Source organism: Plectropomus leopardus, chromosome 5 (genome assembly GCF_008729295.1).
Source record: "Plectropomus leopardus isolate mb chromosome 5, YSFRI_Pleo_2.0, whole genome shotgun sequence".
NCBI lineage: Eukaryota > Metazoa > Chordata > Actinopteri > Perciformes > Serranidae > Plectropomus > Plectropomus leopardus.
The window spans coordinates 13,684,655-13,697,831 of NC_056467.1; the positions used below are offsets into that span (position 1 = coordinate 13,684,655).

General features: G+C 38.4%; 1 protein-coding gene and 1 pseudogene across 1 annotated transcript; one reads left to right on the forward strand and one right to left on the reverse strand.

The window, feature by feature from the left end:
- Positions 1-1,040: 1,040 nt before the first annotated feature.
- Positions 1,041-3,963, reverse strand: LOC121943572 (annotated as a pseudogene).
- A 2,620-nt stretch (positions 3,964-6,583) lies between these two features.
- On the forward strand, positions 6,584-12,884 carry lamtor1 (late endosomal/lysosomal adaptor, MAPK and MTOR activator 1). Its single transcript, XM_042487381.1, has 5 exons — positions 6,584-6,818; positions 8,450-8,595; positions 8,712-8,789; positions 10,442-10,565; positions 10,886-12,884. The coding sequence occupies exons 1-5, from the start codon at positions 6,777-6,779 to the stop codon at positions 10,976-10,978; spliced, it is 483 nt and encodes a 160-aa protein (XP_042343315.1). The 5' UTR covers positions 6,584-6,776; the 3' UTR covers positions 10,979-12,884.
- Positions 12,885-13,177: the final 293 nt, after the last annotated feature.

Here is a 13,177-nt window from a genome sequence, read left to right on the forward strand (position 1 = left end):
TTAAATGATCAAAGCCATGAATTAATTACGAGAAAACTTGTGAACGATCACTCACAAGTGACAAAAGATCTCTAATTAATGCAAAGAAAGCTCAAAAAACATTGTACAAAATCATTGTACGGTAAATTTTGGGAATAGTAAAGATGGCCATTTTCATAAGACCTAATACTGAAACAGTTGTGATAATTTTATCAATAAAATAGTCTTTTTGCAAAATGACAAAATTAAAGTCAGTTAAACACATTATGAGACTGCTAGTGTTGAATTATGCAAGATCTGCACAGGAATGATATCTTGTGTTTTACTCCTGTGGCAGGTCCTAGAGAAAGTGTTGTGCCTCTAGATGTTTCTACAGAGTCAGGTAAAGGTGGACTCTGCAGTCTTCCTTCACCACACAGAACAGATGCTACAACAAAGTACTCTAATCAAAATAAAAACTCCCCTCCTGTCCCATGAAAAACAGACATACTCACCTGTTATCTAAAACGTTTTCCAAACACAGAGCAGCACTGGCAACGATTAAGATGAAAGTGGCACTTCAGCCTCAGAATGTCAGAGGTGTGTGTGTGTGTGTCTGTCTCGGAGAAGGTAAGAGACCTGGGGGTGTGAATAATTCATGTATCACGTGCATGACAGTATCTGTCCTGTAATTATTTACAATGAACAGACAGTGACAGAAAACATGACCAACTCTGCAGCTGTGTTTTTGTAATTTCTGATCAGTCACACAGACCGCCTCTTATTCAGATATTTAGCATCGGAGCCATACTGTGGATAAAAGCAGAAACAGTAAGACAGCAAGGGACAGTGAGACAGAGAGAGGCAGCGTGAGACATTTGATATATCGAGTTAACAGCAACAGGTGTGTGTCTGTGTGGAATCATATTTCTTTCTGTTACTGAGTCATGATGGAAAGGTCAAGAAAGACACAAACACACCAAAAAAGCTAATTCACGAAATACCATTTAATGTTACTCAAAATTATATGAAAATTCAAACAAACATATAAAAACATATAGTAGAGTCACATTAGGTACAAATGCATGTTAAAAAATGCAAAAAATGAGACCAGGTGAAGGCTAAATTATTGTTTACATCGCATTTCCTTTATTTCTTGTCAGTGCTCCTTTTTTAACATTGTAGCTGTCTAACAAGTGATTTCACTCATAAAGCTACTGAGACTAAATCTGCTGTGTGAAACAAAATGGAAACAGAGGTGGCAATAAAAAAATAGTCATACACTAACTATGAAAGAAAACATTTTTAAGTATAACAACAATGAACTCTGCTGCATCCCAAATATGTATCAATAAAAATGTGTGATGAGATCAGCCTAACCACCTGCAATCCTTATCAAACACTTGATTAAAGGGTCATATTTTGTCTCATATATACACAAATATACACAAAAATACAAAAAAAATACACAAATATTCCCCCAGTTTGATTCATATCAACCTTTCCCTGCCAAATGTAATAACTACTCTAACAATGCCCTGACAGTCGGCCGACAGTCAATGTCGGGTCTTTGATCATTGAGCATCTGTCACTGTAGTTTTTGCAGTGTGCCCCACATAGCTGGTACTAGTCTTGTCTTGTCAGATTTTTTTTTTGTGCGTATTCAGCTGGATGAATCCACGGAAGTGAGGAAAGCATTATGATGAAAGATATTTATGTACAGTCTATGATAATAACAAAAAATCTCATTTGTTTGATAATATGAATGGAGAGTAATAGTAAAGTAATCATGGTATAATGGTGCATCTAAAAACAGGTCAATGCATTGCTTGACTTGATGGGACAGAATAAAAGGCCATATATTTAGTGGAGAAGACTTGATTGGTTACTGAGTGTGGAGGGTTTAGCACCTTTTTTTAGAGTTGATCAAGAGCAATTCATCATGAAAGTGGGCACTATGCAGATTTACTGATATCTTCAATCTAATCTGGCTCATTTACATCATATCAATCATCTGTGCTCGTGATTTATTCACTTTTATTTGGGAACTACTTGTTAGCTGATCATTATTTAATGTTGCAATTTTGCAGCATACGACCATAAAGTAGTGTTTGTGGTGCCAGACTGCTGTGGTTGATAACTGCCTGTCTACAGATCTGGACAGGACTGTTTAAGCAGCGCTCTGATGAACTTCTTCAGCTCTTTGTCCTCTCTGGTCCACTTCACCAGTCGAGTCAGCACCAGTCGTCCCTCTTCAGCCTGAGCCAGGGCCAGGTACCATCCACTCTGGGCCCCTTTACCCTCCTTTCCTCCTTCCTTTGCTTGTCTCTTATCCATCTGCTCCTCCTCTAACAACCCCCTGTCTTCATTTGTCTCGGCAGAGTCTAAGCCAGGACAAGTGCAGGTGCCTCCTTCCTGCAGCCACAAAGCACCATGGGCCATTGCGCCTCCAATCCCCTCTGCCCTCTCTGCACCACCCCCTGCCCACCTCAGGATGCGGCTGCGGGCCGTAGGCACCAGCTGACGGTCCCCTCCCACCATTGACACACTGCCCAGACGCATTTTAAATGCTGCAACAGAGACAGAGAGAGAATACCACTTAACAGGTGCCAATTAAGACACACTGTAAAACAACCTCTCTATCTCCAAGATCAGTTCTGTGAGCTGTTTCATTTTAATTTGAGTTATAATGCAGAAGGTGAGATTTTGTCATAATCCATTCCAAAAAAAAAACATTTAAAAAGATTGTAGTTTACATTATCTACATCAGTTTGCTCTCACCATATGGACTCTGGCAGAAGTTTTCCTGGATGTCATTTTCTCCTTCTGCAGCCAGACTACAGGCATCACAGATAATACTTCCTGGGGGGTCAAAAAGAGAAGGGGATTAGATGATGAAAGGTGGTGAGACCGTTGTCTTTGAGCAACAGCTTTAGTATCAAGGCATGCAAAACAACGTTAAGATAATAAGACTGGATAAAATAAAGTGAATTAATCTCCACAAGAGAAATCTCAGTTGTTACTGCAACACACAAAAAAACAGGCCAGAAATGTAGGAAATATAATAACTGTTGTAAAGTTAATAAATACATAAAACAATAATAATAAAAAAACACAAAAAGATTACTGTCAAAAGCTATATGCATAATATGGACATTATGTATTGTATACATTGATTGTAAATTGCTATGGCTGATACTGATATCTATATTAGGTAGTTGAAAACATTCAGAATTGATAAACTGGCAAATATTTAACATAAACACACATTTTTATTCCCTAAAATTGGTTTATTAAAGAATTATGCATACTGTTTTCCTGGTGGCCGACAGGCAGATGGAGACATAAAATACAATGCTTTTCAATGTAGCCTATATAATATTCATGCATCGTGCAAAATAAGACAATCAGAAACAGACCATCCACTGACCTTTCAAAGCCTCCTCGTGCCTGACCTCCTCTGCCGTCCGCCCGTCCTGCTCCCCGGTTGCCGGGATACAGAGCTCGGTCGCACGCGGAAACCGGGTACAGTTGAACATCTCGGGCCAAGGGAACCCGAACGCACTCATCACGGGCACGCACCCGTCCCGCACGGCCTCACACAGGCTCCTGCAGGGGCTGACCGGCCCGCTGAGCTCCGGCAGACACACCGGAGCAAACAGCGAGCACAGGAACTTCTTGGTGTCCCGGTGGCACAGTTTGGAAATTAGGGGCAGCCAGGCCGCCGACTGCTGCTGGGCCTCCTTCAGGGTATCATGGCCGAGCAAGTTGGGGATCCGCATGTGCCTGTAGCCGATCCCGTGGCACAGAGTCAGGGTGCTCGGGATGGGTTTGCACACCGAGCGGACCGAGGAGCTGAACCCGAGCGACGGCGGCCCGAGCTGGGCAGGAGCCGCGCCGTCAGAGGCATAAGAAGCTGCAGAGAGCAAAATACAGCAGAGCACAGAGACATGCATAGTTTCAGTCTGCAGGGCTGCTGCTCTTCTGTCTGGACTTGACCGGCATGTAGGTGTAAACATAGAGGTGTGGAAGAGACGGGGGGTTAATGAGAGGGCAGGCGCCTCCCTAGTCATCATCCCTCCCCATCAGACTGGTGCCTGCCTCCACATTTTACAGTAACACACTCACTGCATACTGTTTTTGGTTTATGAACTTTGGCTTTCATTTTGTAAACAGCACAATTTGTGGGAGACAGAACAGAGAAAGTAAATATGCAAAGATGACATATGGCTGTCATCTTTGCCCTTGTATGCTCAGATGATTTAGTGTTTCAGAGGTTTTTTTTTTCAGTCATCACAATACAATAAGTACTCACAATTTAAACTTCACAGACAAAATCAGCAGTTTATGTTTTAAGTAATGACTGAAAAGGCTCAAGCAGAAGTGAAAACTTATATATGTATATCATATATATACTCATCCTACATTCTCATCAATCTACACTTTAAAATATGACAAGTTTATTTTACTAAAAATAATTTTGGAAACCGATTACATTGAAAAAGGAAAGTAAATACAATTATAAATCTAAATTTATATTCATTTTATATGTAAGCGTCAAGTTTACTCGAAATTTAGCCCAACTTAAAAATGAAAAGTGGAATACCTTGTTCTTTTAAACTGTTAGCAACTTCAGTAAACCAAGATAGTCTAACTTAACTTTGATCATTGCAAGGATGATTTTGCAAATTAAGTTAGGAGATCTGCAAGCTGTTTTCTTAACATTTTTAAAAATAAAGGCTACTAGTATGACTGACTATGCAACCAGCAGAATACAGGTATAAAGCACAGTCAGCCTGGTTTACTGAAGTTACTAAAACTTAGAAAGTTTGATTTAATTAAACTTGTCATTTTTAAGTTGCAACAAATTCACCAAAATAAGGAAATATAACAATTAAACTTAATCAGACAAAAAGTCCACGTAAATTGAGATAAATAGTTAAATTTAACTTACACTTTTGAAGGCAATTTGTTTCCTTGATTTTTAAATCAAGTAAAATCAACTTGTCAGATTTTACAGTTTCTGAAAACAGAAAGCTGTTTTGGGGTATGAAATGCTTTGAAAATAATTAGCTGCCCGTCAGTATTGTGAAATAAAATAATTGTTGTGTGTTTAAGAACATTGTGTGTGTTACTGTGTCATCAAACTCAGCCAGAGGGTGTCAGAGACCCTTTCATGTGTCTCCAGGGAGACTTGCCACATGAGCACCAACATGCCTCATCCTGTTCCCTTCTCCTGCTGCTTGATTTTACTCAGTAGTAGAAGTGATATCATCTTAAAGACAGCTCAGACTTGATTCAATATTTGCAATGTTTGCATTTCACTAAATTGCCTCTCTATTTGATAGAAAATAGAGAGAAAAGCATTGACTTGAGAATTGAAATATGGATTATAGACAGAGTAAGACCAATATAAATATTTGCAGGTTAACGTGTCAATAAAACTCAACAAGCGTAGCTAAATTGCCCTGTTTGAGGGCCCCAGAGGTATGTATCCTGTCATGTCTAAATTTTCCATTGAGTACAGTGCACAAAGCAGATTATACATGGCAGTGTCATTACATGCCTAGAGCCATACTCCTATGTTGAAATAATATTTTGGTTAGTTTGTTTTGACAATTTAGAATTATGCACTGCAAAAGCATAACACACATCACAAATCTGGTTTTAAAAAGCCCCTGCCTCAAATAATCAAAATCATTAACATGCAACCTGTGACTTCAAAACTCTGTTCTGCTTAATAAATCTATAATTTGTCCTTCGTAACCTGATCTGTAGGTATGCTGGTGCCTCTGTAACCAGTTCATTTCATTTACTCCCTAGCGAGTGCCCCCCATACCACCCAATTTCCCTTTAAATATTTATTTAGCTTATTTTTCATTTGTGTTTTCACTTCCATTTTTTTATGCTTTAGGTCTACTACTTCTTGAGCAGTGATTTTATAGTTACAGTAGCCTGAAAGAAAAACAAAAGGTGACAGTTAACATTTGTAAGTGCTATATTTGTTTTGCTTTTACAAATAAAAATAGTGTAATACTTTAAGAACAATATTGTTTATACTTTTTTATGTATGTAAGTAAGTATGTGTGTAGGCTATATATATATTTCTTTTCGCTCTGTTTTTTAAAAATTGTATTTCTTTCCTCTTTATTCTTTTTAGTTCTTTTTCCCCCCATAAGATTATCTGTGAAAAATATATTTTGTAAACTTGTTTTATATGGCTAAACATGTATGACAACTTACCCTTTAGGGTAAGTTGTCATACATGTTTAGCCATTATAGGGTTGGAAAAATATGTGTATATATATATGTATATATGTATACCTTTCTATACATTGGTATAAAATCCTATTTTCACTCCATGCCTTTTCCAGTTGTATGTTAATTTTGAAAAACCCGAATAAAAAGAGTTGGAAAAAATGGTTGAAAAGAAAAACAACACACAGTAACTTTGAATTATTCTTAAATTTAATTGTAGCCTGTGACTTTGATCTAATTTGATATTTTTCTATGTTTGTCCCAGCTCACATTTTGATATTTAACTCAGGTTGGAAAAATCTCCCCCTTGTCACGTGACGGAGCCCACAGCTTCCTCTCATTTACCGGAAGTGGCCGTTGTGTTGTTGCACCAGAGTCGCTGTCATGTGATAGCTCGTCCGAGGAGCTGCTGTTGACAGTAGCTTCCTACCATTAGATGAAGCTAAAGTAAAACTAAGTCGGAGGAAAGTTTTATGTTTGTCGGAGAAGACCAACACGGCTCGTTTCTGACGGAGAACAGGGAAGCCGGGGTTGTGTAGTTTGGCCCCTCGGACGCTGACATGGGTTGCTGTTACAGCAGCGAGAACGAGACCACAGAGCAGGTAGTTAGCGGCTAACTGGCTAAAACTGGCCCGATAAATGTCATATTTTTATTAAGATACAAAGAAAGCGATGCCATTGTGTTTGTATGCGGTGTTAAATACATTGAATGCATTTCAATAATGTGTAACGAAACTCCCAAATGGGCCTTTTTTAATGGTTGAAGTGACATGACACCAGAAAAGCAACTTTAGCTCGCTAGTTAAAGCCCTCAGGAAAGGCCTGAGCCAAGGCAGCTGTGAAGTTGGCTTACAGATGAAAAGCGAAAATTGTTAATATAAACTGTACAGATCTGAAAGCTCATGTTTAGAAGAAAACCGTACATATAGAAACTTATTTACATTCACTTTGACGATTATTAGGATGTCATGTCTTACCTAGCTAACGTTACGTTTACGTGATTTCCTGAAACCAGTTTATTGTAAAGCAATCTATATATAAATATACCTCAAAGTTACTAGTAAAGCACTCAATATTCAACTTAAACGTATGCAGATCCACCAATAACACAAGTGGTTGTTATTCTACATGCCATGGTCTTGATGCGTTTTATGTCATATGACCTTAGCTATTTTTAGTTTACGGAAACAAGTCTGTTCTGCCTTTGCAGAGTATCTCTCCTCATATGCGGGTGATCTAATCTCAAAGTAGCATAAGATAACAGAAGAAATGCTTATCTAACCTCTCTGTTAGTGTTATTTCCTAATAATGTGTATTGGATATTTAACGAGTGTCTCGTTTTTAAGATAACCATCAGATAAGGGCAATCAAATTCGAGCTTTTTGTTCAAATCAGCGAGGACTTTTTATGTTTATGCTTCCTTAATGCTTCATTGTGGGTGTAAAGATGGCCAACCTGGGTTTAGGGTAGAGACGGATAAAGGGTAAAAAGTATCAATATGTTTTACCATAACTGATGTGACAAATGCAGTGATATGGTTGTTGAGCTGAGACCTCAAGCTTGTATCGCTATATCTAAAGTTCATATTGTACCTTGTGTATCTAATAGAGAGGCCCCACGATATTGTCACAATACCCAAATCATGAAACAGTATCATTGCAATTTTGAATGATTTGCGATATGCATAGTTTTGCAATAACATGTATTTTGATAAATTGCATTTTATTACCTTTTTGTCAACTGCAAATTGTGTTCCCTAAAGGAAAACTTTGTAAACATCTGTTTTATTTAATAAGACAAAGTTTCCAGTTTGTTCGTGTCACTTCAGTCATTTATATCTCAGTAAAATGTATCTAGTGGATTAAAAAAATCTGTTTTTAGTATTTACAAAAGTGGAACTTGTATTTGCAATAATAATTTATATAATAAATAAACTGATACTTTGTATTGGTGTATTGCTACAATGTTGCCACACAAAATACAGTGATAAAGTGCTGAATATCTAATGGAGGAGTGACTTTTAATGTATCACAGATTACTTGTTTTTGCATCTCATAAGCTTAATCATGTTGTCATGTTTTATATCATGCTGGATAAAACAAATAGTTGGTAAGGTTTGTGGTTTTGCACTTATACCTGCTTTATTTAATTATGACACAACAACAACTTGTTAAGATGTCATGACTTGAAAGCTTCTTTATTGTTTATTGATATTCTGATCGACCTGTTTTAGGACCCTGATGAACGTAAGCCGCTGATCCCCCACCCAAACCCTGTCAGTAAACCCCCAAATGGGACTGACTGGATCACTACCAGTGTCCCCTCAGCGCGGACAGATGAACAGGCCCTCCTGACATCCATCCTCACCAAGACTGCACAGTAAGACACTGCTTCATGCTGCCATAGATGAACCACATTCAGCATGCGTGTCCTGACTCTTAAGCAGGTATTCATGCCTTTATTTAATAAACCTGCTGTTATTTCCTCTCTGTCAGGAACATCATTGATGTCTCAGCAGCTGACTCTGTCATGATGGAGCAGCATGAATACATGGACAAAGCTCGACAATACAGGTGTGTGGGCGAGCACTTGCTGCAGCTTTATATTTAATTTCCTTATCTGGGGAAGAGTTTGGATCTGTATTGGACACACCTGAAGATGGTTATCATTAACCTGCTGAATCATACATAAAGATAGCCAATAAACCATCAGGACAGCATGGATGTCACATGTCTGAGCCATAATGATAAAATGTATACGTTTATAAAATGTGGAGCTTAATTTTGTGCTGTATGTACTGCATGTACACAAGGTTGCTTAGAGTTTAAGGCAAGGCAAATTTCCTGATGCTGTTTCAAAATTGTAATCATCTGACAACCTCTCTGTTGACAGAATCCCATCAGCTGTTGACACAAGGCATTGTAATGTGAAACATTTACAAGACTGTTTTGTTGACATTGCAGGAGCTTGCAAGACTTCATAAATGAGTAGAATTTGTGCTTCTTAATGTTGAAATACAGTACTCACAGCAGCAGGCAGCCCTACAGCCACAACACTGTCAGGCTGAACACCACAAGCATTACACATGCTGCAGTTCAGCGAGGTTGCCGTCATGCGCTGCTCATGCATGCATCGTGTTCCAGGCAAAAGGCAAGGCATCAAATTTAAGACCAATTTAACAACAACCAGAGGTGAAAAAACACGTGATCAGACATCAGTTACTTAGGGTAAGGTACAATTTTGCCTAAATGCTATTTTAAGAACCTGATGTTTGTTGTCGGGTTTTCTTGGCAATGTTGTGTTTCTCACTCTGCATGATTCCACTGCCCTGATTTCCCATCATGCCGAGTTTGAAAACTTTTTGCATAAAATACACTAAGCATTGCCTTCTACGTGTTTCAGCCTTACCACTGTGAAAAGTAAAATTGCCAAATTGTCGTTGAATTTGCTCTCCTCTTTGTTGTCCAGTGACAGTTAACTATCAGACAGTGGATCCTCTGCTCTGAGCATCTCAGAAAAGGAGAAAACGAGTGGTGATGGTTCTGCTATTCTGATCTGCATGGCATTAATGCAAGAAGCATTCAGTCATTTTAAAACTGATTTTAGCAATTATTACACGATTCTACAATGTAACTTCAGAAAAAATAATATTCACGTAATCCTACTTCCCCTATCAGAGCATTCGTAAGACTTTTGACAAACTGATTGAAACCTTATTCCTAGCTGAATCAATTCAGTGCCTTTCAATACTTTTTAAGGATCTGCAGGTACCCTGGCACACTGTGAGGAGCTTTATTTTGTTGGATTATGGGGTTGTATTTTACTAATTCATTGCTTATGGGAAAGAAAAGTGAGCCAGCTGCATATCCTAAGGCATGCACTTATTGGTTTGGACACCTACGGTTGTTATTTCCTAAGATGAATGTGGGAAGAATGAAACTGTAAACAGTGTTTAAAAATTCCAACCCAACATCTTGAAATTGCAACATTGCTGGCCTTTTGCCTCAGACTTTATCTAAAACTACACCAGTGTGGCTGGATGTCTACCAAACACAGCAGCTATGTTTAGGCTAAAACACAGGTGCAGATTACACTGCACATCCTCAGGACACAACAATCAGGTTAGAGAGTCAAGGTGATGAACTGAGGTTTAGACTTAAACTCTAAGTTGCATCTTAAGTAATAACTGAGCCAGTAAGCTTGTGTTTTGTTTTATGTGTTTCAGTACAAAGCTGGCTGTGTTGAGCAACAGTCTGCCGCAGAAGAAAGCCCTCGCTCTTCCCTCCCTCACCAGCCAGCCCCACCAAGTGCTTGCAAGTGACCTGGTGCCATACTCAGATGTTCAGCAGGTAAACATACACCAGCACACATTAAAGATATGTTGGCATGTGTTTCCTGCACCCACATTGCTTCTTGTCATGTTGTGTTTCCTTTTTGTCTACATTTAACATCAGAGATAGTTGGAAACAGTATGCAACATGTGTAGCTTTGTGGTATATCAGTGAGGAGGGGTTGGACTAAATATCTGGCTAAAAATAGACCTGAAAGATATTTATGCTTAGCTGTTGTAACTTTTTTGTCCACCTAATAAAGAGATCACACACAGTGGACTAGTGTTGTTTTACTTAGAGTAAATTAATCTAAACTTTGTCTTCCTTTTTCTTTGCAGGTGTCCAAAATAGCAGCTTACGCTTACAGTGCAATCTCTCAAATCAAAGTGGATGCTAAAGAAGAACTGGTGGTCCAATTTGCCATCCCCTGATTCTGCGACCCTGGCCAGCATATTGTTCCTCCCATCCCATTCTCTCTGTGTCACTTCTGCATCCTCACCCTCCAGCCCACCCTTTATTAAAGCATCTTGATCTTTGTACTTCTTAGCTATGCCTTTAACTGCTATAAAGACAGAGAGGATGTAGGATTGCACCCTATGACTGTCCTTTAATGTACTAAATTATGGGTCAGTGACAAATTGTCAGCATGGGCTATGAAGATGGTTTACTGGGGTGTGCTCTCATATTTACAGCAAGATCTGCTCTTTATGTAAGGTGTGAATCACAGACTTTGTCATAACCAGCTGTTGAAAAACCATCATTCATCCTTCTTGGTAATTGCTGTAATTATTTTTTTTAACAGTTTCAGGGTCATCTCAGTGTTTTTATTCAGTTAGTTTCCCCAGCTTGTGAACTCAGACAAGCACCCCACACTCCAGACTGTTATCTAAAGACATGGAAAATGTAGTGTTCACCTGGGCCAGAGCTGTAGGATTTTTATGCACGATGGTGTATATAGTACTTAATACAATCTCCACTGGAACAAAAGAAATAAGGAATATCTGTGGCATGAAAGAATGAAATTATCAGAAAAGTAGGTAATAAGTGCAGTGGTTGAGTAGCTATGTATCAGGATGAAAACTTGCAACATGGCTTAAAGTTTGCACTTCTTGTCTTTAACTTCAACTCTTGTCCTGAGTGGGGAAATATAGAAAATGGTGTCAGAAAAATGAGCTGTTTTCTCTTAAGGTTGATATATCATAATTTAGAATATTAGATTTTGGCATCAAACATCCCACAGTAATATGGTGTCACAGTGCACCAAGGAACCATGTCTGACTAAAATCTAAACATGGACTAAAAAAAACAGCCTGACTTGAGTCAATTTTACCAACATTTCACTGTAAAAATGTTTAAAACCGACAGTGAAACAGGTTTGGTTGGTTACTTGTTTTCAGGTGAGTAATCTGGTATTTTGGCTGAAGCAAAATCATGAATGTCCACGGATGGTGTCCTCTGGTGGGTGAGGAAGCAAACACAAGTGAGGGGTGCTATTGGGCCGACTAATGTCACAGAGGAGTGGGGAGATGGAGGTTTCTTGGGGCATGAGCTCTCACGTTTACAGACAGTAATGTGTCCTCTGCAGTTTTCTAGCACTAAATGCTCTTCTTCAAATCAAATCCCAGAACTTTGCATATTTAATAGCAGTGAAGGCATACAGAGATGAAGGGGATGGGTGTGTGGAGGGTGTGGGGACGGATGTGTATTCATGCCGCCTTTGTACAGAATTTTCTGATTGATTATAAAAACAGATGAGGGATTGTATGAAGTTCCTCTTTTTGTAGAGAGTTCATTGGTCAGGATTGGCTCAATATCTTGTGGTGATTAACAAATGTTTTTATGAAACACAAGAACACTTTTAAGGCCTGCGTTTGTTGGCTTTTAAACAAAGCTTTTTGCTGCGGATTGTAATATGATTGAGTTGTTCATATTAATCAGAAACTAACCATTGTAGCAGTGTGGGGAGAGCGCTAACAATCTGTGTACCACAGCAGAAAAAATTATCCGAGACCTTTTTGTGATTATTTATTTGTGTTTTTTAAATGTTAATTTGCTCTTCAGATGAGAGCACATGACTGTATGCGTGTGCAGGGAGCATGGTGAGTCGCTCTAAAGTCTCTAAAGGGATGATCTGCAAGGCTGTGATTACTTCAACCACGCAATTGATTTGAGCTTTTTGCAATGGGTTCTTGGCATTTTTTTTCTGTTTTGTTTGTTACTCAAATGTGTTATACTACCTGAAATATGTTTGTAATATCTTAGGCTAGTACCAAAAAGTTTAAAGGTTTTTTGTTTGTTTTTTTGGTTTAATTCATTCATTAAAGATTTTCAACATAACCAGTGTTATTAAATTAGTCTTAACATCCACATGCTCATATCTGGGAAGAAATACATTAATGAACATTAATAAAACGTACACCACTTTTGTGTAACAAAATAATCCATAAAACAGTATTCAAATACTACACAACCCACACCCAGAAATATCAGAGCATTTGCACAAGTGATTAAATCTTTTTGGACTATCTAATAATAAACTCTTCATTTCAGAAGATAAAAATCAACCAAAAAAAAAACACAAACATTACAAACATTACATACATTTCACCACAGGTATACAGAGAAACATG

Bases quoted from the DNA above. Each gene is read 5' to 3' on its own strand.
- lamtor1 (XM_042487381.1), top strand. From the start codon at position 6,777: ATGGGTTGCTGTTACAGCAGCGAGAACGAGACCACAGAGCAG. The intron at 8,596-8,711 runs GTAAGACACTGC...CCTCTCTGTCAG, and splicing joins ATCCTCACCAAGACTGCACA to GAACATCATTGATGTCTCAG. The intron at 8,790-10,441 runs GTGTGTGGGCGA...TATGTGTTTCAG, and splicing joins GACAAAGCTCGACAATACAG to TACAAAGCTGGCTGTGTTGA.